This window comes from Neolamprologus multifasciatus, chromosome 19, assembly GCF_963576455.1.
Source record: "Neolamprologus multifasciatus chromosome 19, fNeoMul1.2, whole genome shotgun sequence".
In the NCBI taxonomy this organism is placed as follows: Eukaryota; Metazoa; Chordata; class Actinopteri; order Cichliformes; family Cichlidae; genus Neolamprologus; species Neolamprologus multifasciatus.
The window spans coordinates 432,483-460,000 of record NC_140457.1 but is presented as its reverse complement, the minus strand read 5'-3'; the positions used below and the strand labels follow the sequence as shown (position 1 = coordinate 460,000).

Genomic DNA, 27,518 nt, shown 5'->3' with positions numbered 1-27,518 from the left:
AGCTCAGCGGAGCGTGAAGTTTAACCTCGAGAACAAAGGAGACCTCAAACAAAACTCTGAGAGCGACAGTCGGTTTACAACAGTAACGCAGCATCACAGCTCATTTCTAACGACGACCCGAAACTGTCTGCACACTCCTGTGAAGCTCAGAAGTCCGTTTCCTCAGGCTGTCATTTAAACGCAGCGTCACTATAAAATACTAAAACTAATCTGATTAATCTGACAGGAGAAAAGAGGTAAAAACTAGTCTGGTTAATTAGTTTGTTTCTCACCAGGAACAAATTCAATGCTTCAGCTTACGTCACTGAAACTTTATGGCAGGGTTACTGTACGGAGGACCAAAACATACATTTAAAAATAAATAATCAGCCCAAAAAATGCAGCCATTTAATATATCATACATTATTTATTTTATATACACAAATTATTTATTTCATTAAATTTAATATATAATTTAACATTTTTTCTTTTTCCATTTAAATGTCGTTCTCTTTTATTTATAAGTTTATTCTTTGAGCTCATGACACGCCTCGAGTGTCGCTCATCATTTGCATAGTGAAACAGAAAAATAACGAGCAAAAGTAAAAAGGAAACAGTGAGAAGATAAATACTGAGACAAACGCACAAACACAAGATAAATAAAAACAACAGAAAAAACTGATGAAGAAAGTTTATACATAATAAAAGTTTCATAAAGAACCTTAAAATATTAGCAATAATATTTCTTATATTTGATAGATTTATTCAAAAAGTTTTTCAAAATTAAATTAAAAATACTGCATAAATGATTAAATTTAACATAAATATCATTTTAAAATAAAATATTTACATTTTTTTTTATATTTACTGGAATCTTTGTTCACTTACTGAGTTTTTAACTTTTAGCATTTTGTTTAATTTTAAACTCGTGATTTTTAAGTTGGCAGTTTTGGTCCTCCATACTCGCTGGAGGTAAACAAAGAAAAAAGTGACTTTTGTTTGTTTTCACACGTTAACGTGAGCGGTGTCTCTCACCAGATGACAGTCTGAGAAAACACAAACACACAAATTACCAAAACACATACAGCGCGCACACAAAAGTAGACAACAATCAGAAACTGCCCTCTGGTTACCCTGCAGCCTGACCACACACACACACACACCCCCCCAGCATGCTCAGACACTTTGTCAGTGTTTTATTGTTACTGTCAGGAAAAGCTGTGTGTGTGTGTGTGTGTGTGTGTGTGTGTGTGTGTGTGTGTGTGTAAAGTAGGGCAGAGGATATGGAGTTCCAAACATGCCAGACTGTAGGCTGAGGCCTTTGTTCTGGAGTTCCCACGGTAACCGAGGAGGGTAAAGTGAGAGGGGAGCAGGGGGAGGAGGGGGAGGGCTGCTTGCGTTACTGCAGAAGCATTCAAACTTCTGTCGCCGCAGCCTCACACTTCAGAGGCGCCACGCTCTCCCACCAGCTGTTTACAGGTCGTGACCTTTGAGACGAGGCTGAGGGCCAAACGTAGGATGGACTCTGACCTCAGACCAGGTAAAACATTAATAAAGCCGATGTGATCACATCGCACACGGGAAACACCACAGCAGCACAAACACAGTCCAGAGGTTCAGTTAGCAGCTACCTGTCAGAGGCCACGCCCCTAACAATGCAGGTGAGTTACAGAAACGCTCTCCTGTACATAATAAACAGTTTGTGTACACGTTTCTCATAAAAACAGAGCTGATTCAGCTCCTGATCAGGTGATTGATCCCTGTGATCGGGTCCTCCTTTTCACAGACACTAGCTGCTTTCTGTGTTGATTCTGAGATGATCCTGGTCTGTGGATGCAGGTAGGAGACCTTTCACGTGCTCCCACTCGCTCCGAGCACGCACCTCTCCCACAGGCTGATACGAGGCTTTAAACTTTACCCAGAATGCACTTTGTGAGGTTTCCTGTAGCGAATGATCAGAAACAGATCAAAGATCAGGCAGCAGCTGCTTCCTGCTCTACGTCACAGACAAACTGCTGCAGGTGACCCAGGTGACCCAGGTGACCCAGGTGACCCAGGTGACCCAGGTGACCCGGGCTCTGGTACAGGCGAGCCGGCCTTTAGTCGTCATGTTTCAGCCCTGAGAAACTCAGAGATCTGCTGAACACACACGGCCTCGTGAAATGAAGTTAGAGCACATTATATAGATCAGCTGACTGCGAGGTCACCTGTACCTGTACATAAATGACCTCTGAGGGTGAGAGGACCTTTAACCTTTGAACCAGTTTAACACAAAGAGTCGTCTTTGGATTTTCACTGATTCATTTTTTATTGATAAACAGATCAATAACTGTGGACACAGTCAGGCAGAGAAACAGCAAAGACACAACAGAGCTCCAGATATCAGCTTACTGAGCCACACACACACACACACACACACGCACACACGCACGCACACACACGCACACACACACACACACACACACACTCAGCAGGCCAGTCTGCATCTGCTGGGACTTCATCTAATTAGGACAAAGCCGACGCCCAGCTCCACATGAACAGCTGGAGGTGTGTGCGTGTGTGTGTGTGTGCGTGCGTGCGTGCGTGCGTGCGTGCTGCAGCTGATCCTGCTCTCTAAAGCTTGTTGACTTCATATTATCATCTGAGGTGTGTTTGTGCTCAGATTTTTAAACGATGTTTGAAAAGGCAGCAGATTAACTCTGTCCTGCCCAAAGACACACACACACACAGACACGCACAGACACAGACACACACACACAGACACAGACACAGACACACACAGACACACACACAGACACACACACACACACACACACACACAACAAACTGTTTTTCTAGGATTGGATTCATTCATAATTATTTTGTCGTGTTTTTGTCGTTTTCGTTTAATTTACTCAGTAAATATTTTCATTTCTTCAGCTGTGAAGAAGAGCTCAGCTCTGAAGTGTCTCGGGCCTCGTTCATTAACCCAAAGACCAGCAGATGACCGTGGCCACACCTCCATCGCGTTTTCTCCTTACAGGAAGTAGAACTGCTGAGGTCACAAAGAGCGCACAGATCCAGACACAACTTCATAAACGGTCCAATTAGCACAAAGTTAGAAATAAAATCCATCTCAGAATAAAAGTAAAGTGTTTGTCGGGGGTGTGGCCTCTTCGTGGTCATTCCTTATTCAAACACCAAAACTTTATTAAAACTCATTAAAGTCCATTGACCTCCATCTGAAACACTTCCTGTGGACAGATGGAGGTCGCACAGCACGATCTCACTGCAAACATCAGCTCATCCTGAACACCGTCAGCATCTAAGACCGGCCAGAGACCCAGACCGGACCAGCCCCTTCACACAGCACCTGCAGCTGCTGCAGGAGGGCATCATCGATGGGACACTTCACTGTACGTGGAGCCTCCCAAACCTCCGTGTGTGTCTCACAGAGAACGATGGAGGCTGATCCTCAGTAACCTCTGATCGCTCAGTCGCAGCTGTAAATGCTCATATATAGCACTTTACATATTCAGTCATCCACCCATCCACACACACATTCACACACTGGTGATGGCAGCTACATTGTAGCCACAGCCACCCTGGGGCGCACTGACAGAGGCGAGGCTGCCGGACACTGGCGCCACCGGGCCCTCTGACCACCACCAGTAGGCAACGGGTGAAGCGTCTTGCCCAAGGACACAACGACCGGGACTGTCCAAGCCGGGGCTCGAACCGGCAACCTTCCAGTTACAAGACGAACTCCCAACTCTTGAGCCACGATCGCCAGGGGCGCCGTCACCCGCAGACCTGCAGGTCACAGCCGGAGACATCAGCGTATGCAGATGATGCATGTGTGCTCATGACAAACTCCCAACAATCAGTTCCAGCTGTATTATATGTAACACTGCAGGACCTGAAACCTGACTGTTTCAGGCTTTCTGGCTCAGAGCTTTCAGGACCTCACAGCACTTCCTGCTCCTTTCTTTAGGACGCCCCGGGGCAGACCCTGGGTCAGCTGGAGAGATCGCTCTGCTGGGTTGGGAACACCGTGGTCCCTCCACAGGAGCCAAAGGAGGTTGCTCAGGTCCAGTTTGGAGCCTGTAGGATGCAAACGTGTCTGCTGCTTCCTGGCAGAAGTTATTTTAGCAGGTCTGCAGTCACACAGGTGCTTCCACTTCCTGTGACGAGCCACGGGACGAACGAGCCACGAAGGCCGAGAATCAAATCATTACAGACCTGCTGCAGTCGCTTATTCTGCTTTGTTCTCATAGGCGAGCAACTGAAGGCCTCACGCACACACAGACACAGACACAGACAGACACACACAGACAGACACACACAGACAGACACACACAGACAGACACACACAGACAACAATCCTCTGTAATAAAAGCAGAAACTCAAAAATAAACTTCAGTTTCAACAATGTTAACAGCTCTCGGAAAAAATACAGTCACATAATCCAGACGACACGCAGGAAGTGAGTGTGTGTGTGTGTGTGTGTGTGTGTGTGTGTGTGTGTGCGTGCAGGATGTGAAGCTGTTCAGCCAAATCAGCTCCATCTGAGCTGCTTATCACTGATTTATAGAAAACACACAAACATGCACACAGGGCTTCACACACACACACACACACACACTCCGTGTCCTCGTTCAGCCACTGCTGCTCTGACACAGGTAAACCTCACCTGTCAGTCTGCCACAGCACACCGATGAAGCTGAAAGGTCAACACTCTAAACCAGCTTCCAGTGAACGTACTTCGTGCATCACTTCCTGCTGGGACTGTGTGTGTGTGTGTGTGTGTGTGTGTGTGTGTGTGTGTGTGTACCTGGTAGTACGTCCTGATGTGTCTGGTGAGGACTGTCAGGTTGTGAAGGCGCAGCGACACATCATTGTTCACGTTGTTGTTCAGCCTCTGATTGGTGGGGCTCGGGTCGCTATGGAGACAAATAAACACACCAGAGGAGCGCTGAGGCTGACGTTTGTGGCTGTTTGGGACAAAGATCATCTCACACAAGTTTCGGGTAACCATGGCGCAGGCATTTCCCTGCACGGAGCCTGATTAGCATGTGAATAGGGGGCGTGTCCCGCTGTCCGTCCGTCTGACCTCCTGTCGCTGTCATCGTGTCAGTGTGACGCGTGAAGATCTCACCGTGCAGCGAGGACTTCACGTGTGATTATTCATTAAAGCCTCACAGAGAATCAGCTGATTAAACGCAGATTTAAATGTCTTACTACCTTAAAAGAAGTTTAAGGTCACATCTCACTCAGCCGTCCAATCAGAGTGCAGCAGAGGCGGGACAAACACTACTCCGACCAACTGTCACAGGAGGAGGTGGCTCTCTGCAGAATGCTCCAAACATGCTGTTTATCACAGCTTTTACACTCTTAGATCTGGATGATGTCACAAGGAGGGCCTAACTGCCCCGCCCACCTGCTGGCAGCTAATCAGAAGAACATGTTGTTAAAGAGGGAGGGGCTAAAAGAGCTTGATTCCAACAGAGGATGTGGTGAGAGGCTGTGAGGGCCACTATCAGATAAAGGAGGATTATTCTGAGCGGTGAGTCATGCAAAGCTGCTCTGACAGAGTCGGAGAATAAAAACGAGGAGCTGGAAGCGAGCAGCGCCGATCCACGCTGACACGTTCGGGGTATAAACGAAGCGGGAACGAGCTTTCATAACTGAAGCTCCGACCTCACTGACTCCGGCGTCTCTCAGCAGCTCGCTCTGAACCGTGACCTCATTCTTTCCACCTCGACTCTCAGCGGCTCCGCAGACCTCGTTAAGCTAGCTGCAGGTTTCTGTGGAGAACTCAGTGATTTAACAGCCGACGGCTCCTCCGACTCTCTGACGTCTCCTTTCATACTCCTCACTGCTCCTCTGTAACCCAGTTTCCCATGAAGCCCCGACCGCCCCCCCTGGACCCAGCCGACCCTCGCCGTGGAGAACAATAGCGCGATTATCGTCGTTCCTGAGGACAATAACCGACAACAATAACTAACATGAACATGTGGTGTGATCGGGTCAGGGGGCGTCCCACACAGAGGATTATCAGACCAAAGGATGAGTCTGCTGCTGTTTTCTTTTTAATTTCAATAAATCCCAGAAACACAAACCAGTAAACCCAGTAACCAGCCCCACAAACACACTCCTCCCTGCAGCTCTGTGGGGAAACAAGACTCTAAATGTTCGAGGTTTGAAAGGCAGATACTGAGAAGTCGATTTTCTGCCATCATTACATAACACCACCCAGCTGCACCACCTCTGGACATGCTGTCAGACGTGAGCTGGGCTCGTCTGAATGAGTGTGTGCAGCCGTGCCGTCTCACGGCTGCGATCAGCTCCTGCAGCTGCTGTCAATAAGCGAACTTTAACCACGACTTCAGCCTGTCAGGGTTTTAACGAGTGGATCAGCCTGCACGAGCGCCTCGGCTGGTGACGGCTGCAGTGACAGTACGAGTCCCTGAGGCGCTGCACCTGCTCTCTGATCGATGCTCCTACTCTTCCTCCTGAATGCTCACAGCCTACAAGCCCATCACACACGGCTCGGTCTAATTCCTGGACCTCAGTCTAGTTAACCTGATCTGTGCTCTGAGGCTGCAGACGACAACTCTGTGAAGCCGAGCAGCACATCTGGCTGTGAAGTCTGAACCTGAAACTCAGGATGTGGTTGCACAAATACACTCGCACAGACACACACAGGAAACACAGGATTACCTCTCTTACCCCCTTATGTACTCACACACACACACACACAGACACAGACACACACAGACACACACACACACGCACACAGACACACGCACACAGCCACACACGCACACACACACGCACACACGCACACACACACACACACACACACACAGCCACACACACACACACAGCCACACACACACAGTCACACACACACGCACAGTCACACACACACGCACACAGACACACACACGCACACAGACACACGCACACACAGACACACACACACACGCACACAGACACACACACACACGCACACAGACACACGCACACAGACACACGCACACACGCACACGCACACACGCACACAGACACACACACGCACACAGACACACACACGCACACACACACACACACACACACGCACACAGCCACACGCACACACACGCACACACACAGCCACACGCACACACACACAGCCACACACACACACAGCCACACACACACAGTCACACACACACGCACAGTCACACACACACGCACACACACACACACACACAGACACACACGCACACACACACACACGCACACACAGCCACACACACACACGCACACACGCACACAGACACACACACACACGCACACAGACACACACACACACGCACACAGACACACACACACACGCACACAGCCACACACGCACACACGCACACAGCCACACACACACACACGCACACACACACACGCACACACACACACACACACACACAGACACACACACAGACACACAGACACACACACACGCACACAGACACACACACACACACACACGCACACAGACACACACACACACACGCACACAGCCACACACACGCACACAGCCACACACACGCACACACGCACACACGCACACGCACACACGCACACAGACACACACGCACACACACACACGCACACACACACACGCACACACACACACGCACACACACACACACGCACACAGACACACACACACACACACACGCACACGCACACGCACACACACACACACACACGCACACACACACACGCACACACACAGACACACGCACACAGCCACACACACACACGCACACAGCCACACACACACACAGACACACACACAGACACACACACACAGTCACACACAGTCACACACAGTCACACACACAGACACACACACAGACACACACACAGACGCACACACACACACAGACACATACACACACACGCACACACAGACACACACACACACACAGTCACACACAGACACAGTCACACACAGACACACACACAGACGCACACACACAGACACACACACAGACGCACACACACACACAGACACATACACACACGCACACACAGTCACACACAGACACACAGTCACACACACACACAGACACACAGTCACACACAGACACACACACAGACACACACACACAGACGCACACACAGACACACAGACGCACACACAGTCACACACAGACACACACACAGTCACACACAGACACACACACACACACAGTCACACACACACACAGTCACACACACACACAGTCACACACACACAGTCACACACAGTCACACACAGTCACACACACACACACACACACACACACACACACACACACACAGACGCACACACAGACACACACACAGACACACACACACACACACACACACAGACGCACACACAGTCACACACACACAGTCACACACACAAACACACACTCGGCAGTTTTGACTGACTCATGCAAATGAACGCGCTCGCTGTCACCTACATGTGTGTCATGATCTTGTGCAGGAAGACGCCGTCCACCAGCTCCATGAACATGCTGAGTCGCTCGTCTGAGCCGGCGCCGTCACCTGACCCCAGCGGGCCCAGCGTCCGCACCTGAGGACAGAATCAGTACATCAACTGTCTGCAGCTTTAAAAGATCTGACAAACCAAACTAAGAGAAACACAGAGGTGAGTTTGACATAAACTCAACACCTGTCTGAGTTTAAGTTCAAACTTTGCTCCCTTTTATGCTTTTCTGGCTCGTTGAAAGGAGCCGTCAAGTAACAAGGAATAAAAATAAAATCTTTCCCATTTTCCATGTTTGAACCACCTGGACACACCTGGACACACCTGGACAGGCAGCTTCCCGAGTGCTGCCGCTGCTCTCAGGCTGCCTGTCATCTTTACATCACCATCATCATCATCCTCAGCTGTAATCTAAACACCGGGCTGAAGGACGGCACAGTTTGGCATCTCTGCTCCTCCGTGAATCTCCACCTTTCTGTGGTGGAGATGTGGGGTATGTGTGTGAGGGGGAGGGGCCTCTGAAAGAGCCGAGCTCTCCGCCTGGGCCGAGGAGACGCCGGGTGATTCGGGCGTCCCGAGCAGGTTCCTGTGACGTGCGCTTTGTTCTAGAGTCTCTTATGATCACGTTGGTACTAAACAGCAGTTTGTTCTCGTCTTCTCCAGTTTGAGACATTCTTATGCCTGCAGCCAGGCTGAGCAGGGTCAAAGGTCACGGTGCTGTGACACATTAAACAGCGGCTCTAATGTCACAGACCTCGGCTGTGGCGGTGGCTCAGGGTCTAAATGACAGCGTGCAGACTCACGGAGACAAGCCGGCTTGAATGAGTGGATTCCATGTTTTTTTAAGCATTACTCACTCGGGTAATGGCGAGGAACGCCCTGCACGCGCTCACTGAGGCTCTGCTGGGAGCCAAACCACAGTCTGCTGTGGTGGGAGCACACGGCCTCCCCCGGGTTCAGGAATCCTGAGGTTAAATCCAGCTCAGGCCTTGGGTTTAGGATTAGAACCAGGATCAGGATCTGGATCAGAACCAGGGCGGGTCCTGAGGTTCCTGCAGGGTTCCTTGAACCCTTGGATGTGTCGGTGAAAGTGTCCCTGTGTCCCTTTCCCACCGTGTCACCTCCTGATCCGAGTTTCCGCCCACGGGACAATGGTTGGCTGAGCCGACGGCTCAACAGGAAGCGCCACAGATAGTAGCAGCTGACAGCTCCGCTGGCCGTCCCTCTGACCTGCCTCCAAAAAGCTTCAGAGATGATTCCAGTCCAAACATCTGGAGCCATCAGAGGAACATCATCACCACGGCGATAAAATCACCATGAACCGGGGTTTTTTGGGACTACATTAAATAGTGCAACTTAAACTTGCCTCTGCTTTAAGAATGTCCCGGGGTATCAGGAGCAAACGCTTTAGTGTTAACGACACCCCGCAGCTCCTGAAACATCCACACAGGAAATCATCGACCAATCGAGTTTTTACACGCGATTGGCTGTAAGAAGACCCTCCCACAGAGGCATCGATGCACGTGCAGGGGTCACTGGGGCATCTGCGAGAGCTGAAGCACATCTGCAGTTTCTGCTGTCGTCCAGATGTTTCCATTTCTCCATCACTGACCTGAGAACAGCCCAAACCATCACCGCTGAAACATCTGGAGCTTCATGAAGCCACAAAGGATTTCCGACAGTCAGGGTCCACCGGACTGTTCCTGCTTCCCTGTGACCTCATTTCCTGTTGACCCGCCGGCTCAGCCAACCATTGTGCCCGTCTGTGCTGGACAGAAACTCTGATCAGGAAGTGACACGGTGGGAAAGTGACACAGGGACACTTTCACCGACACATCCAAGGGTTCAAGGAACCCCAGGACCAGACCCTGGTTCTGATCCAGATCCAAACATGTCTGCAGAGTTGGCTTCATGCTGGGTTTTTAGTATCTGTCTGGACTTTTTCTGGAAACTTTCAGTTTTTAATCCTAAAACTTGGCCGTGAATTTCCGGACACTCCCAGCAGAGCGGTGCTCAGGCTACAGCTGCAGAGTCTGAATCCGCTGCTGATGCAGGGAAAACGGGCTGATGGGCCGACACCAGGCCAGCCAGCGGCGTCTTCACATCCACGAACTGAAGCTGTACATCGATCCACCTGAACCCTGCAGGAACCCCAGGACCAGGCCGTGACCCTGGTCCAGGTCCAGCTCTGGGTCCTGTTCCTGGTTTCAATCCTGGTCCTGGTCCACGCACACATCTGCTCCGTCTGTGCGGATTCTCAGACATGCTGAGTGCTCGGCTTGTGCTCTGTGTGTTTCTGTTAAAGGTGTGATGAGGTGAAACATCCGGAAGCTTCTCCTGGTCTCTGCAGCTCCTTCAGGAACTCAAACCACCCCTGAAGCTCAGACTGACCGGAAGTCCTTCAAACTCTTTCAGATTAAAATGTGCTCTGGAAAACAGTGCGTGAACTATTTTCTGTGTAACACCTGGAAAGTCCCACAATCACGAACCAGAAGCTCCTCCAACTGCTCACTCCCCAAAATCAATGTGTGTGTGTGTGTGATACACCTGACGTGTGCAGCGCGTGGGCACCAAAACTCACAGCTGTGTGTGTGCGCGTGCACTCACCCACACCACCAGGGGGGACTCCATGAACGCGCCTAGCAGCTCGGACAGGGTGACGTCCATGGCTCTGCTCGGTCATCAATACTCCGATCGATCGGCAGGTATCCGCGGCGGGCACGCGGGAGGTCTCCACAGCGGGCAGAACAAAGCGCCGCGAGGCATCGACCCTCCCCGCCACCAGCGCGAGCTCCCTCTCTCTTTCTTTCCCTCACTATTGTCTCGCGACGAAGAGCCGGTCCGAGCCACACGAACGGAAACGGAACCAAAAAAAGTACTGGGAGAGCCTCTGCGCGCGCTCCCGTCGGTCCCGGCTCGGTTCTGTTAGCTCAGCGCGTGAACGAGCAGTTTTTTTCCGCTGAAGGTAAAAACACCGACCCTAACTTCGCAGAACAGTTGATCGTGTTGCCAGGGAGACACCACTGGGACCGTAAAGTGGAGAAACCGCCGTGAAGTTTGAAAAAAGAAAGTAAAGTGAGTGAAAAAGAACCGAAAAAGGCGGGACGAAGGAAAAACGCGAAGCGGAGGCACACAGAAAAGTTTCCGCTGCTCGCAGCACCTTCACCGTGTTTCTCCTCCACAGCGCTCCATCAACCTGACCCACAGACGCCACACGCACGAGCACAGACTGACGGACCCGCCGGCCAATCAGCGCAAACTCCGCTCCCGCCTCTTTTCAGGAAATCTGCCAATAACAGACCATATATACTCTTTGTCTGACGTCACCAACAGACCGAATCAAAGAGTTCAGACAGAACAAGATGGAGACCGCCCCGAGGAGGGAAATGTATGGAGGACACAAACTGCCAATAATGGACAAATTAAAATGCCTTAAAAATCAAATACAGACATCGTAATCAAATCAGATCTTTTCCTTTGCATTATTTCTTCATTTCAGGATTTTTTTAAAGTCTTTATTTGCCAGTTATATTGTCTGTTTGTTTGTTTTTTGTTTGTTTTACTTAATTATTCCAGTAATCTAAAGAACATCTGTGATAGTCATAAGCTGAAGAAAGGGAGGCGTACTGGTGTACCTCACAGGAAAAGGCTCACTGAGCGCTGGATGGGACTGGTAACGAGCAGCGAGGCATCGAGGGCACTTTAAACAGTTTAACTGGAGAGTGAGAGGATGAGGAGGGATGGAGAGGAAGTGTACAGGTGCTGATGTGCAGAGCTGTAGGAGCTACAGAGGGTGAAGCTGATGATGAAGGTGGCCTGTGGTAAATGGCCTGTATTTGTATAGCGCTTTACTTAGTCCCTAAGGACCCCAAAGCACTTTACACGTTCAGTCATCCACCCACTCACACACTGGTGACGGCAGCTACAGATGTGAGAAGGAGTTTTTGAAGCGGACCTAAGAGAGCAGCCGTGTGGCTCCGTCCTGACCATCAGATGTTTGTGGAGACGTTCAGAGAAGGTCGGGAGGAGCTTCACTGAGTCTTTGTGGACGGCTCAGAGTCAGAGAGGCTGAGACGGTCTGAGCATGTGCAGAGGGAGGGTGGATATGCAGCAGGTAAAAGAAGCACAATCCCACTTACTGAAGTGCACTGAATACATCGTCTCAGCTTTGTTGCTGATGACACTCCTGCACGGCTCAGGTGGGATTCTGGCTCGTCCTGAAGGTTCTGTGGGCCCGTCTATGAACTCTGACCTTCATTCTTTGTGTCAGGTGGATTCAGGTGAGCTGATTGGCTGGGCCATCCCAGCATCTTTATTTTGTGTCTCTGGAAGCAGCTGAGAGTTTCACGGCTGTGTTTGGTCATCGTCTCGTTTCTTCATCATCCCGGCAGCAGATTTAACGTCTCGAGCTTCCTTTGCTTACACGGAGCTTCACGATGCCGTACACTGACAAACAGTGTGCCACCCCAAAACACCAGCAGGGAGGTTTGGTGTCAAATGTCCCACCAGAGGAGAAAACGCACTAGATCATGTTTACTCCAACATCAAGCATCCATATACCCTCCCCCACCTCGGTTGGTCCGACCACCTCTCCCTCCTGCTCTCCCCAGCCTACACCCCCTCAGGCGCAGTGCCAGGCCCACCACAAAGACGGTTACAACCTGGCCTGAAAATGCTCTCCAAACTACAGGACTGCTTCACAGAGACAGACGGGGACATATTTGAACACCAGGACAGGATCAGTACTGGACTACATCAAGTTCTGTTCTGCAAATGTGGACAAAAGCATTCAGGTTTTCCCAAACCAAAAACCCTGGATGACCAGCCAGGTCCGCTCACTCCTCAAAGCCCGCGATGCCGCCTTCAGGTCAGGTGACAGAGCTCCGTACAGGGCTGCTCGAGCTGACCTGAAAAGGGGATTAAAAAGCCGAGACAGACCACAAAATAAACATCGAGTCCCAGCTGTCCAGCAACGGTGTGGCCCTCACACCGGTAATCATGAAATGCTTTGAGAGACTAGTCCTTCGGCACATCAAGGATTACCTCCCCCCAGAATTCGACCCCCACCAGTTTGCATACCACGCAAACAGATCCACAGAAGACGCCACAGCCCTCCACACTGTGCTGAGTCACCTAGAGCAGCGGCAGAGCTACGTCCGAATGCTCTTCGTGGACTACGAAGGATCAGAAGTTGGCTGTTTTGGTCCTCAGTAACAACCACACTGATGTTTAACTTGACAATAGTGTTAATGGTGCAGTGATGTTTTTCTAGTTTGAGGAACTAATGGGAGTTTTGTTCACCTTCTGTCATCAGGATATTTCTGTCTCCAGATATCAGTGAGATGAAATCTGTTCATGAAAGCAGAGATCAGAGTTTGTTCTGTTATGTAAACCACGTGGTCGTCAAGAAGGCCCAACAGCAGCTTGTACTTCCTGAGAGTCCTCAGGAAGTACAAGCTGAACTCCAACCTGCTGCTGACCTTCTACCACTCGTCCATTGAGAGCCTGCTAACCTACTGCATCACGGTACAGCAGCTGCACCAAGGCGGACAGAGCGAGGCTTCAGAGTGTGGTCAAGACAGCACAGAAGATCATCGGCTGCCCTCCCCCCTCCCTGATGGACGTTTATTCCTCCCGCTGCCTCAGCAGAGCAGCAAACATCATCAAGGACAGCTCCACCCTGGTTTCAACATGTTCAGCCTGCTTCCCTCAGGGAGGCGCTGCAGGTGCATCAACACAAAGATCCACAGACTCAAGAACAGTTTCTTCCCCAAAGCCACAACCAGCCTGAACTCACACATGCACTGATAACACAGCCCCCCCCCCCCCCCCATTTTTTTAAAACCGGCTTGTATATTTGTACATTTCATATATATATATATCTTTTCCCTCTGTTAATACTGTCCATGTAGTGCTGCAGAACTGTGCCCCCCCCCAGCATGTTTGCACTGAGTAGGAGATGCTCTGTATCTCATTGTACAGCTGTATAGTGACAAGAAAGGCATTCTATTCTATTCTATTCTATTCTATTGTGAGGAGCACCTGATGGTTTACAATGACATGATGATGAACTGTGGCCCGACAGTCTCACTGGAAGCTTCAGCGTGTTTTGAAGTTTGAAGGTCTGGAGAGAGCTCACGGTTTCACCATCACGAGATGTTTCTGTGTGACGCGCTGGTGATGACTCACCTTCCTGAGGCCATCAGGTGGGACTGAACCAGCTGATGCTAATCTGCACCGAGCAGCAGGACTCATTCTAATCACTGATGTTGAGACTTTTCTGCACGTGCTCAGTGCTTATTTTACCCGCTGCAGTGGATGGAGGAGGAGCTCAGAGGAGGTTCATGGATGAAGGATGCAGGGGGTTGGAGTGACAGAGGAGGAGGCTGTGTTAGGAGCGATGCAGGCAGGTGGCTGGTTGTGGCGCCCCCTGAAGGGAGGCAAGAGTGAGGACAGAATTTCTTCAGGGTGATTTTTTTTATTGTTTTTTATTTAAATCGATTCTTTTGTGATCTGAATGTTTGTGTTCGTAATCAATAAAGATCCTGAGCTGATTTTATTTATTTATGAATATTTTAAATTTGTAAATACTCACCGTCCTGTTTGTATTGAGTTTAACGCAGGTTTTCTCCTGAAACGACCTCACGCGGTGAGCAGCAGGGAATCCTCTCGCTGCGCCTGCGCACTCTCTGATTTTACTTACAGGTTTGAAGGATCAAAGCTCGGAGCCGCAGTGGCGCACGCGCTCTGACGTTTTTACGCCTGAAACTTTCATAAACACGTCAGCGTGTTTCAGTCTGACGTCACTGTGCTTCTCATCAGTTTATCTCGTTATCACCTGTGGAGGGAGGAGGGGCGGGTCACACCTGTGGTCCTGCACCCCAGTTTTCTCTCTTTGTGTGTGCTTTTATTCTGAAAGGAAACCTGAGCTCACGGCTTCACACGAACACCGGAAGTCCATCAGACACGCTCACACCGTGTGGGAACAGCTCCACCCTGTGGCGCACTCACGCTACTACACGTCACAGAGCGCAACGCTGTTTGTACGGCTGCGCAGAAAAACTGAACGCTCCTTTATTTATATTCCACTGTGGTCTCTACTGTGGATCTTTATTTTATTCATTTCATGTTTTTGTTCTGTTTCATTTGCCATTTTTTATTTTAATTGTTTTTTTTTTCTGTTATAATTTTATGTTTTCTATTTTTCTTATTCAATTATTTTACTTTTGCATATTTTTGACTTAATTTGTCATATCTAATTAAGATATCTTTTCATTTTTAGTCTGTTTATTTTTATTTACTTGTTCGAGTGTGAATTTTCGCCACTTTTGTTCATTTTGTATATATTTTATTTTTATTTAGTCTTCTATTTTATTTTCCATTTTTATCTTTCAGTTTTATATACTGGTTCTTATTATTTCTTGATTTCAACCTGCTGAGATAGACTTTTATTTTGGCTTTGATTTTGACTTTCTCTTCTTTTTCTCTCTTCCAGAGTTAACTTCAAGTCTTTTTTTTACATCTTGTTCACAAGTTTTACCATATTTAGTGAGACTCATGAATGTTGTAATTGGTTTAGTGGAGAAGAAGAGAGAAAGAAAAACATTAAGCATAAATAAGTAAAATTAAATTAATCATCTACAAAGTGCAGTAGAAGTACAGCAGGATTGTTTAACCACTAGGGGGCGATAAGAGCCCACAGAGCGAGCTCGAACCTCATGCAGGCTCCTACAGTTTTAATTGCTTTTCGGTTTTGTGATGAACACATTGAACGTACTGTTTGAATTAATGTGTTATATTTAAATCTTAAATGTGTTAAATGTGTACAGTTTAGATCAGCTTTAGCATATACACTCGTGAGAACAGGTTTCCCTACATAGCGAGTCTTATTTCTCCACATGCAGACACAGAGCTGCTGTTGTTCATGGTGAGATTGCCTCTGCTGTGGTGAGCAGAACTCTTCCTCTTAAGGAGAGATCTCTCTGAGGATTGGTTCCAGATTTAAGCATGTCCTTCTTTGTTGATCCTTCGTAATTATTATTCAACATCATTTTAACTTGTATATTAAAAACAGATGTACTGGAACATCCTTGACAGCCATAAGTTCACGGTCGTTAATATTCAGATGTAAGCCAGAACTGCTGCTTGGTTTTCATTCATCAGTAAAACATCAGGCAGCTGAGTGATGATCAGATTTCTGTCCAGCAGCGAGACACACATGAGATCTGATGTGGTCTGCTACGCGTTGGACGGATGGTAAAAAGAGGCACAGAGAAGCAGCGTCCTTGTCTGACACCGTTAGTGTCACTGAGCTGTTTCTGTAGAGTCTCTGTGGATGAACAAAAGCCAAGTTTATGTAAGGACTGTAAGATGAACTGGTGTTTATAAAGATCTACAAATAACATGAATCCACTGTCATCTAAAACGTCCAGCACTGACCCGATGCTGTTATTTGTCTGTTAGCCATAAAACCTGATCGTGTTCATATGAGGGAAATCCGTTTCCTCTTTGCTGAAATTAGAGCAAAAGTCTTATAATCCTTATTGAGCAGACAAATAGGCGCCAATTATCTGGAAGTAAACGGTCTTTATTGGGTTTGGGAATGAGAGTGGGCGGTCCCTGAGTCACAGTGGGGGGAGACTTCCCTCATCAAGACCTTCCTCAAAAACCAGCCCAGCAGCAAAAACCTTCAGTTAGACCGTCAGTTAGGGTTTTTTCAGGAGGTCCCTGTTAACTTGCATAAGGTTTTGGGGGTAGAGGGGAGACCCTAGAAAGCTGTGGTACGGGGTCAGTGCTGGGATCTTGGACGAGCACGGGGGGTTTCAGGAGGTCCCTGTTAACTTGCCTAAGGCTTGGGGTGGGAGACGCTGTCAGCTTCTGCTCGGGGTTTGAGATCACGAGAGTTTGTGACTTTGATTCTGTTCGGATTAAACAAATGCAAATAAAATATAATAAAGTTTTCCATTGGGGCATGCAGCCGCTATCTCTCGCCATACTCACTGTTACCACGAGTTTAACTAGGACGTCACCGTGGTTTAACACATTTTCACACAAACACACATTTTTGTGGCCATCAAAAGTTGATGTTGGATAAAGTTGGATAAAAATGTTGTTGTTCTTTTGCGTGATCGATGTTTTCTGGAATTATTCAAAATTAACGAGTTATGAAATATCATAACTTTATTAATATTATATTTTTGTGACTGCTGTTTTATTACTTCCTTTATTACTTCCTGTGTCATCATTTTATTGGGGTCATAAATCACTCAGTTTGACATACGGGGCATCGATCCTCTGCAGGTGTCAGGCTGTGATGCTCCTCCGTCTCATAGAAACTCATTTGTGTGGCAGCGTGTTTGATGCTGAACAGCTGATTGTTCTGTAAATCATTTAAATGGTTGTAAAAAACCTCCTTGGTTGCATTTTTAGGTCAATAGTTGCAAAAACAATTTGCCAAACTTGTTACACAACGAGTGTTTAACTTTGTCATCGTGCAGCAGAAGTGTGAACCTTATCTCAGCTGAACAGTGAAGAAGCTCAATTTTTTTATTAGAACAAGAAAACACAGAACTTGCACATATTGAAATACAATTAACCTTTCTGCATTTTCCTGAGTAAACATACTTAGAAAAGCTGAGGATTCCTGAGCGATCAGAGGACAGGGATGAAGAGTTACTCCAAGAACAGCTGATATAACAGGAACAGTCCAGAAAGCTTCCAGCTCAGGACAGAAAACATGTGGCTGAGGTGACAAGGAGCCGTGGCATTTATCACATTTGTTTTCCACTTCTGGATACAATTCAGAAAGTCTAGACTCAGAGAAATGCGCCCTGTGTGTGACGAGCGCAGGAGGTGGAAGATCGTACCCTCGCTATAGCCTGTTCCCAAGACTCCTCATGGATTTGAATCCCTAGTTCTCCTTCCCATGGACACTTGAGTGGTCACTAAAAGACAGAATAGCATCATAGAGTTTTGAAACGGTTCCTCTGTGATGAGGAATAAATGATAGCGTAGTTTCCCGCTGCTGTTCTGGAGGTAAAGACGGGAAATTTGGGAAACACTTGGCAACAAAATTTCAAATTTGAAAATAGCAAAACAAATGTGTGATAGGGAGATCGTAATGAGAAGACAAGTTGGGAAAACTATGAAATGTTAAGATGTTCATTTGAACAACATTAATCTTACCGATTACAGGAAGGGGGCGATTACCCCCGTCTTTGAATATGAGGTGTAAACCTTGATATAAGGGGAGTCAAATGAGCTGATTTAAGGCCAGATAGAGAACGTGACTCGTTCTCTAAGTATTTAAACCCCAATGGACTGAGACAAAAGGGTAGATCAGACCGTTGAAGTTGACATGCTGCTGTATTAATGGGAAAACACTCACTTTTCCCCAAATTTAAGTTATAACCTGAAAACGAGCTGAAGTTCCCAAGAATACCGAAATCAGCAGAGATGGAGCGTGCAGGCTCAGCCATATATAAAAACAAATCATCCTTTGTGACCAGCACAGCCTCTCGCCCAATCCCAGCACAGCCTCTCGCCCAATCCCAGCACAGCCCTGGGTTTAAATACCTTCTACGAAACAAAAGGCATTACACAGCTGTTTTACCCCTTTGGTCTTCCCCAAAGGAAGAGTTCACAACCCCTTTTCACCTCTTACAGTGGTTGATCCCCTTGTCTCTCCCCCCGTCCTCAAAGACAAACAAAACACTTCAAAACCTGTGGATGTTCCTCACCAGACACCAACATCTGTCTGAGGCTACGTCCACACTCGTGCGTTTTCGTTTGAAAACGAATGCGGACGTCCGGGCAAGTGTGGACGTAGCCTAACAGTGTGACTAAGGTGTGAAACAACCAGAGACCAAAGAGCAGCACTGATAAAACAATGTAACCAATACCAAAACGGAAAGAAGCTCCAATACATAGTTTGAAATCCACACTTTCAGCACAAGTTAAACGGACGGTGGCTGCATCTCGTTCCTGTGTTGTCTAAAACTGGTCGTGTGATTTGGACGTGTCGGCGTGTCGACCCCAGAGGGTTAAAGTTGGAGTTTATCCAGTAGGCTAACCCTATTTGGATTTTGGGAAACGCTATTATATGTCCACATGATTGTTAAAGAACTTTTAGTGGTCAGTTACACAAAAGTGTTACACAACTACTGTTTAACTTCTGTCACAAATATCTCTCTGATGATTGCTTAACCTCCACGTTAAGCAATCAGGGTCAGTGTTAGGGCAGATCACGCTCTGAATGTGAGCTAAGGATGCTCTTGAGTATCAATCCACAGGTAAAGCAGCCATGACAGATCATGTAGCGTGTGCTTTTATTGTGTAAGTCTCCACAAAGAGCCGTGAACATCAGTACAGGTCACATGATCACAGCCTGTACACACATTAAATTCCAGCTGTTGTGATCATTTTAGCTCTGGATGCTAAAGCTAACTCAGCCCTTAGTGCCATTAGCACCCAGCAGAACATAACAGTGAGAACATTCGATCTCTAACGGGGTTCTGAGCCTTACATCTGAAGCGTTAACGTCTGATTGTGGCTGAAGCTTGTAAAAAGCTGTCGCACTCACAGACTTCATCATATTTGCTGACTGTGACCACAGGTGGTGAGGATGTGATGATGTTCTGATAAGATCTGTGCTCTTCTTCTCGTTTCTGTCTTCCTCTTTTGCTGCAGTTCCAGCTGCCAGTCTTTTAGGGTCTGTCTCTACCAGCTTTGCACATCTACAGACTGAAATCTTTGCCCATTCTTCTTTGAAACAGCTGCAGCTCAGTCAGATTAGATGGACAGCGTTTGTGAACAGCAGTTTTCAGATCTTGCCACAGATTCTCGATTGGATTTAGATCTGGACTTTGACTGGGCCGTTCTAACACATGGATATGTTTAGTTTTAAACCATCCCAGTGTTGCCCTGGCTTTATGTTCAGGGTCGTTGTCCTGCTGGAAGATGAACCTCCGCCCCAGTCTCAAGTCTTTTGCAGACTCCAAGAGGTTTTCTTCCAAGACTGTCCTGTATTTGGCTCCATCCATCTTCCCATCAACTCTGACCAGCTTCCTGTCCCTGCTGAAGAGAAGCACCCCCAGAGCATGATGCTGCCACCACCATATCTGACAGTGGGGATGGTGTGTTCAGAGTCATGTGCAGTGTTAGTTTCCACACAGAGCGTTTTGCATTTTGGCCAAAAAGTTCAATTTTGGTCTCATCTGACCAGAGCAGCTTCTTCCACGTTTGCTGTGTCCCCCACATGGCTTGTGGCAAACTGCAAACGGGACTTCTTATGGTTTTCTGTTAAAAATAGGGCTGCCACGATTAGTCGACTAGTCACGATTACGTCGACTATCAAAATCGTCGACGACTGATTTAATAGTCAACGCGTCGTTTGAAGCTTTGTAAGATCACAAAAGACGCAGGAACAAGTAGTAGGATTTAAGAGTGTAATAACGGACTGAAACAGAAGATGGCAGCACTGCATGTACAAGGATGCCAGCTGCCGTTAAACCCCGAAGAAGAAGAAGCTGTGTCCCAGAATTCATAGCGCAGCCCAGCTCAGTTTCCAACAATGGCGGCAGCTAGTTAGTTTTAATATTACTCTTATTATTCTTTCTGGGTCACAAAATAAACGTTTAACATATTTTCAGGCGAGAATGTAGCTGTGTAAACCTCAAATATCTGCTCAGTTTATCAAGACACCACATATTTTCAAAAGCACTCCGACGTCTTCGGAGACGTCTGTTAGCCACTAGCTCGATAGCTAGCCGGGGGCTAGGCTAACTAGAGCCGTGAGAACACCGGACTCCCGGCTTCAAACCCACCGCCGTCTTTCGCTACTCAGGTTAAACATGATATATAAGTCACTTAGATAACTTAAAATGTTATTGTTTGGCTTTTTTCAGTATTTTATTTGTTCCTGAGTAAATCGGTTTGGCTGAGATTAAAGTTATAGTTTTTACACAGCTGAATAAACATCAAGCAGACAGCTGATTATCAGAAGTGTGAGATGCTCAAGAATTTACTCCGGTGTCCTGTTATATTTTAGATAGCAAGGAGTTTATTAAACTTCACCAAAACAATCTGCAAATTTCATTAAAATTTAATAAACTATCATCTTGTCTTTATTGTTAGTTACCACATACCTTAAACACTTAAAGCTGTAAGCTAATGATAGTTATATAAGAGCAGATGCTGCTGGTGCAATAAGCTGTACGTTTTACGTCCAATGGATGATGATCTGATTAGTCGACTAATCGCAAAAATAATCGGTGACTAATCGACTATCAAAATAATCGTTTGTGGCAGCCCTAGTTAACAATGGCTTTCTTCTTGCCACTCTTCCATAAAGGCCAACTTTGTGCAGTGCACGACTAATAGTTGTCCTATGGACAGATTCCCCCACCTGAGCTGTAGATCTCTGCAGCTCGTCCAGAGTCACCATGGGCCTCTTGGCTGCATTTCTGATCAGCTCCTTGTTCGGCCTGTGAGTTTAGGTGGACGGCCTTGTCTTGGTAGGTTTACAGTTGTGCCATACTCCTTCATTTCTGAATGATGGCTTGAACAGTGCTCCGTGGGATGTTCAAGGCTTGGGAAATCTTTTTGGGCAACTGACTGCACTCAGACCAAAGGGGGCTGAATAATTACGCACTCCCCACTTTTCAGTTATTTATTTGTAAAAAATGTTTGGAATCATTGGAATCAATCATAATAAAATGTTTGTGGCTGTAACTTCTGCAAGCCACTGTATGTCCACATGATTGTTAAAGAACTTTTAGTGGTCAGTTACACAAAAGTGTTACACAACTACTGTTTAACTTCTGTCACAAATATCTCTCTGATGATTGCTTAACCTCCACGTTAAGCAATCAGGGTCAATGTTAGGGCAGATCACGCTCTGAATGTAAGCTAAGGATGCTCTTGAGTATCAATCCACAGGTAAAGCAGCCATGACAGATCATGTAGCGTGTGTTTTTATTGTGTAAGTCTCCACAAAGAGCCGTGAACATCAGTACAGGTCACATGACCACAGCCTGTACACACATTAAATTCCAGCTGTTGTGATCATTTTAGCTCTGGATGCTAAAGCTAACTCAGCCCTTAGTGCCATTAGCACCCAGCAGAACATAACAGTGAGAACATTCGATCTCTAACGGGGTTCTGAGCCTCACATCTGAAGCGTTAACGTCTGATTGTGGCTGAAGCTTGTAAAAAGCTGTCGCGCTCACAGACTTCATCATATTTGCTGACTGTGGCCACAGGTGGTGAGGATGTGATGATGCTCTGGTAAGATCTGTGCTCTTCTTCTCGTTTCTGTCTTCCTCGTTTTTAGGCTGCTGTGCCCCTCTGCTCGTATAAAAACCTGAACGACTGCAGATGGAACCACTCCTTACAGCTAACTGAAGGTCACAGGCCTTCCACCTGAGCAGGTACGTGAAGCAGCTGGTTCACAGTTTAGTCCCAGTTCAGGTTCCTGCATTTCACTGGTTTCTTTCTTCTGTTGCAGTTTCAGGACAAACAAAGCAGTGAAGGTGAGAACGTTTGAGATTTCCTACATGGATTTGGATTTAACTGCCTTAAATTCATCTCTGGTCAGCTGTTTATTGGCGTTCACTGATTTATTGCATTAAAGCGGATCATAAATGTAAATAAAATGTGTTGTTTGAAACAATGCAGATGAAGGTGCTGCCCTGCCTCATGCTGTACGTCCTGCTGGCAGCTGGAACCAGTCTGGCTGTGGATGTGAACTGGCTGACTGAAGTTGTGAAAGTCATCAAAACTAGGTGAGTAAATTTTCTTGATTTCTCCTCTGCCTTCCCCAAATCCACAAAGCACATGTAGACTGGTTGAGCAAACTCTCCCACAAGCTCAAGTGTCCTGGAGAGGGTAAAGAGTTGGTTCAGCGACCAGAATGAACACTGAATTGTTCCTCCCCTCTCTGAGTTCGACTAAGAGACCAAGTCTCCTCTCCGGCACCTCGGTGTAGACCTTCCTGGGGAAGCTGAGGAGTGTGATCCCCAATAGTTGAAGGATACCCTCCAGTCTGCCTTCTTGAAGATGGGAATCACCACCTTGGTCTGCCAATCCAGAGGCGTTGCCTGAGATACGCAGTAGAGATGTGTCAGCCAGGACAGCCCTATCACATCCACAGGTGGTGCTAACTAACTTACTGACCTCGTCCTCAGTGATGGTCGAGCTGCCCCCCTCATCCCCAAACTCTGGATTCTCTGAAGAAGACACGTCATTGGGATTAAGGAGGTCCACAAAGTATTCCTTCCATCACCTGACTCAGCAACACCCCCCCCCCCCAAATATACAGCATGTGAGTAGAGCCAAATCACAACAGTCGTCTCAAGGTGCTTTATATTGTAAGGTAGACGCTACCATAACACATACAGAGAAAACCCAACAATCATATGACCCCCTATGAGCAGCACTTTGGCGACAGTGGGAAGGAAAAACTCCCTTTTAACAGGAAGAAACCTCCAGCAGAACCAGGCTCAGGGAGGGGCGGGGCCATCTGCTGTGATTGGTTGGGGTGAGAGAAGGAAGACAGGATAAAGACATGCTGTGGAAGAGAGACAGAGATTAATAACAGATATGATTCAATGCAGAGAGGTCTGTTAATACATAGTGAGTGAAGAAGAAACACCCAGTTTCCTCTTTTTGGTTTTTCAGAATTGCTTTGAGGATGACTGAAAGTTTTTTTCCATGGTCTCACCAAACTCATTACACGCACAAGTTTTTGCATCCGTGACTGCCAAAGCCACACTCTGCTGTGTCTGCTGGTACCCATCACCTACTTCCAAAGTCCCACAGGCCAAGACACTTTCAGCCTGATGGCTCCCTTCATCTGCCGTGTCCATCATTTGGTTCGGGGATTACCACCTTGCAGCCACAGCTCAGTGCAGCAGCTTCAGCCTACCCTGAAATGCAATTGAACCTCTGACATTCCCAGGGATACAAGAATACCCACCCCACCTCCAGACTGGAACAGAGTCCAGCCCGTCCCCAGGAGACTGGTTTCAGAGCCTGAGATGTGTGTTGAGATGAGCCCAGCTATTTCTAGAGTCAGGCTCTTTCCTCACCAGAGAGCGACTTCTACATGATGCAGTGCTACATAATGTCCACTGACTCTTAAATACATAAATAGAATAAACTGATTTTGCTACAGTTTAACTTAGATCAAAGTGGTAAATGTCCAACCCTAACGAGCTCGATAAACGTGTCTAAATTCAGACTAAAGTACTGAATTAACTGTAAATGTCACAGAAAACAGATTTATTAATATACCCACACTCTGTCTGAAATGATCTGAGATGTTTGTTTTCTTTCCCTTTGGCAGATACCAAATACAAAACAAGCATTACAGTCTGGCTGTAACCATCCCAAAACAACAGAAAGCAAACACACTTGAGAAAGTCCTTGAAGGCGACAAGCCTGAGGATGTTAACAACAGTGTTTCTTACAATAAAGTGTACAAAGGGACGAGGATGATTTTCTCTGTGCCCATAAAACGTGATCACGCAGAACGTTTAGTTCTGCAAAAGTTGAGCAGTCTAGTCAACTATGACTATAAAGATGACTTCCTCCTCATCTACTCTTATATCTCCCCATGTAGCACATGCACAGACAGACAGAGTAAATTTAACATCCTAAAACTGATTAAAAGGGACGTCGACTATTGGAGAGATGGAGCCTTTGTGTTTACAAAAGTTTTTGATGAACCAAAGTCTGCGGATAAACCCAGAGAGAGAGAGGAGATCATACACTCACTCTATGAGGTTGGGTGTTCGATGGGTGGTCTCAAATACATCTTTCGCTGTGATGGACCGAGCACTCCTCAGTTAGTGTGTCGCAGCTGCGATCAACGTTTCAGAGCTTCAGAGTTGTGTATTACTAACAGCCCTCAGCCTCCACAGGCAGGAAGCAGTGGGACAAACACCCAGGGAAACAGAGGCTGAGTCTGAGGTCCACACTGACTCTCTTCATTGACAGTCTGGTGTCACCTGGTCTCAGGTGAGTCCTGCGAACCTCAGCACTGACATCTGTCAGTCACCAATAAGGAAGCTTTGTGCAGGATCACAGATGACATCACACTGTGTCGATGAAGCGTGTGTTTTCAGACAGCTGCACCTCACTCACACCCCCAGACCCTCCACCTGTTCCCTCCACCTGTTCCCTCCACCTGTTCCCTCCACCTGTTCCCTCCACCTCATTTACTGTCTGAAAATGTCCAGAAGTCTCTGTGAAAGCAGACTGTAACTCAATGATGGCGTTCATGAATCATGTGACTGCCTGACTGTGAGGTGTTTGTGACCCCTCTGTGTTCTTTCAATAAAGCTCAGCATCCAGCCTGCTGCACGTGTCTTTTATTCTGAAAGAGAGCTTCACATGTTCAGCTTCCTCTTTATGAAACCCAGTGACTCTGAGCTTTTATTCTCTAAATCACTGAACAGAATATGCGAGCGATGCTTTTAAAGGACTTCACTGGTTTATGGAGGGAACTTGATGATGTTTAATCTTCATATGACAAAAATATGAAGCAGTATAAATCCACACACCTGACAGATCAACTTCCTGCATGCTTTAAACGATTTCTGTTCACACTCGTGTGACTTCCATAGTTTAAAATGATGAAACAGTAAATCAGTCTGTCTGAATCTCAGGCTGAGAGCTTCACAGCACAGCGGAGGAAGGATTATGTAAATCTCTGAGATCACAGCGTCACCACGTTTACATCAAACTGTGAGTGTTGCTGTCCTCACATTCACTCAAGTTAACGAAGGACTAATGAAATGCTGTGTAATGACAAATGCAGACGTCCTACAGCGTGTGTGCGCAGTCTGACTGCAGACATGTGCGGCGGGTTTACTAACGTGTGTTTGAGATCCTTTTATCTTATTGGATAAAACAGACACGAAGTTTAACTTTGAGGACGTGATCTGAAAAAGGTGAGAAACAAACTTCAGTTACTGCAACACTCACACCTGTAACGACTGATACTCCTAATACTACTACAGGAAGCTAACAGTTTACTGCATTCAGACCTTTACAGGGTGAACGTGCTGCCTGATAACTGATTTAATAATGTGTGTGGTGTGAGCGCCGGCAGAGAGCAGACGTACGAAGCTAAATATGAACTTTACAGACTGAGAGCTGCAAACGGTCATTCAGACTTCTGATTAAACCTCTCAGATCAGACCAGAGCTCGACTGCGCCCCCTACAGTCGCACACTCAGGTTTGACTTTTATTCATTTTTCCATTAAGTGCAACAAAACATCAGGTTGACAAGAACACCATCAAATCGCTCCAACACACAAGAATTCAAACGTTTAAATAGATGAAACGTTTTTAGGGTTTTTTCCTTCTTCTTGTCCATTATTGAGAAAATATCACGAATATATTTGGCAGGTTTATGACATAAAAGTGAGAATAACGTTGATGGTCAGTATCAGTGGAACCAAACAACACGATGAGAGCAAATCAGAGACTAAACGTGACGCTGTGATCCTAACAAGGATGACCAAATCCAGGACCAGAGACCTGAGCAGGAAGAAGCTGGTTTCCTGTTTCCTCCAGGAAGAGAAAACAGGAGCCTTATAGTCACATCAGAATTCAGCGCCGTCCTTCATGTTGGCATACTGCGAGAGTTTTATTGCACCAGTTCTGGAAATAAAGGATTCGTTTTTACAAAGAATGGAGCTGTTATTCCACATCAAACGTTTATGTGCAACAGTCATGTTTACAGGACCAGCTGTTTATGAAAACATCTTTTCAGTTTCTCTGCTGTGGGACTGAACTCATGGCTGTGAGTCTGCACGTCTCACACAGGTGCGGGTTTAGCGTTGAGCAGCGACCACGTGCCGCACGGCTGAGAGGGGCCGGCTCGGGCCCTCTGCCCCCCCCCCCACACACACGTTCATGTCTTTTCTTCGAGTGTGTCTCTCTCTCTCTCTCTCACACACACAGCTTTGAGCCGCTGTGGCTTCAGGTAGGAAGCTACGACTCTGAAAGGAGGAAGTGATGTCAGAG

The 27,518-nt window shown here is 47.1% G+C and overlaps 2 protein-coding genes across 5 annotated transcripts in view; one reads left to right on the top strand and one right to left on the bottom strand.

Moving 5' to 3' along the window:
* The window catches only part of ccdc88c (coiled-coil and HOOK domain protein 88C), a 51,289-nt gene extending 39,514 nt beyond the window's left edge, over positions 1-11,775 (bottom strand). The window contains exons 1-3 of one of the 3 annotated variants that reach the window (XR_014871308.1): positions 11,090-11,769; positions 8,457-8,569; positions 4,793-4,901 (exon numbers count right to left, since the gene is read on the bottom strand). Coding sequence is in view for 1 of the 3 variants with exons in the window: in XM_085144357.1 (XP_085000483.1) it covers positions 4,793-4,901; positions 8,457-8,569; positions 11,090-11,149 (282 nt within the window). In the remaining 2 variants the exon portion in view is untranslated. Of the gene's footprint in view, positions 1-4,792; positions 4,902-8,456; positions 8,570-11,089 lie in introns of all 3 variants that reach the window. The other 2 variants (XR_014871307.1, XM_085144357.1) reach the window with 2 other exon arrangements.
* Positions 11,776-22,227: 10,452 nt separating this feature from the next.
* On the top strand, positions 22,228-27,226 carry LOC146495556 (uncharacterized). 2 transcript variants are annotated; one of them, XM_085144384.1, is made up of 4 exons: positions 22,228-22,911; positions 22,989-23,013; positions 23,159-23,265; positions 24,828-27,226. In XM_085144384.1, exons 3-4 carry the CDS (start codon positions 23,159-23,161, stop codon positions 25,444-25,446), a joined length of 726 nt encoding a protein of 241 aa, XP_085000510.1. In that variant the 5' UTR covers positions 22,228-22,911; positions 22,989-23,013; the 3' UTR covers positions 25,447-27,226. The 2 variants fall into 2 exon arrangements, with proteins under 2 accessions (XP_085000510.1, XP_085000511.1); XM_085144385.1 differs by having other exon boundaries at positions 22,228-23,013.
* Positions 27,227-27,518: the final 292 nt, after the last annotated feature.

Excerpts from the sequence above, each read along its gene's own strand:
- LOC146495556 (XM_085144384.1), top strand. The coding sequence starts at position 23,159 with ATGAAGGTGCTGCCCTGCCTCATGCTGTACGTCCTGCTGGCAGCTGGA. Across the intron at positions 23,266-24,827 it reads GTGAAAGTCATCAAAACTAG|ATACCAAATACAAAACAAGC; the intron begins GTGAGTAAATTT and ends TCCCTTTGGCAG.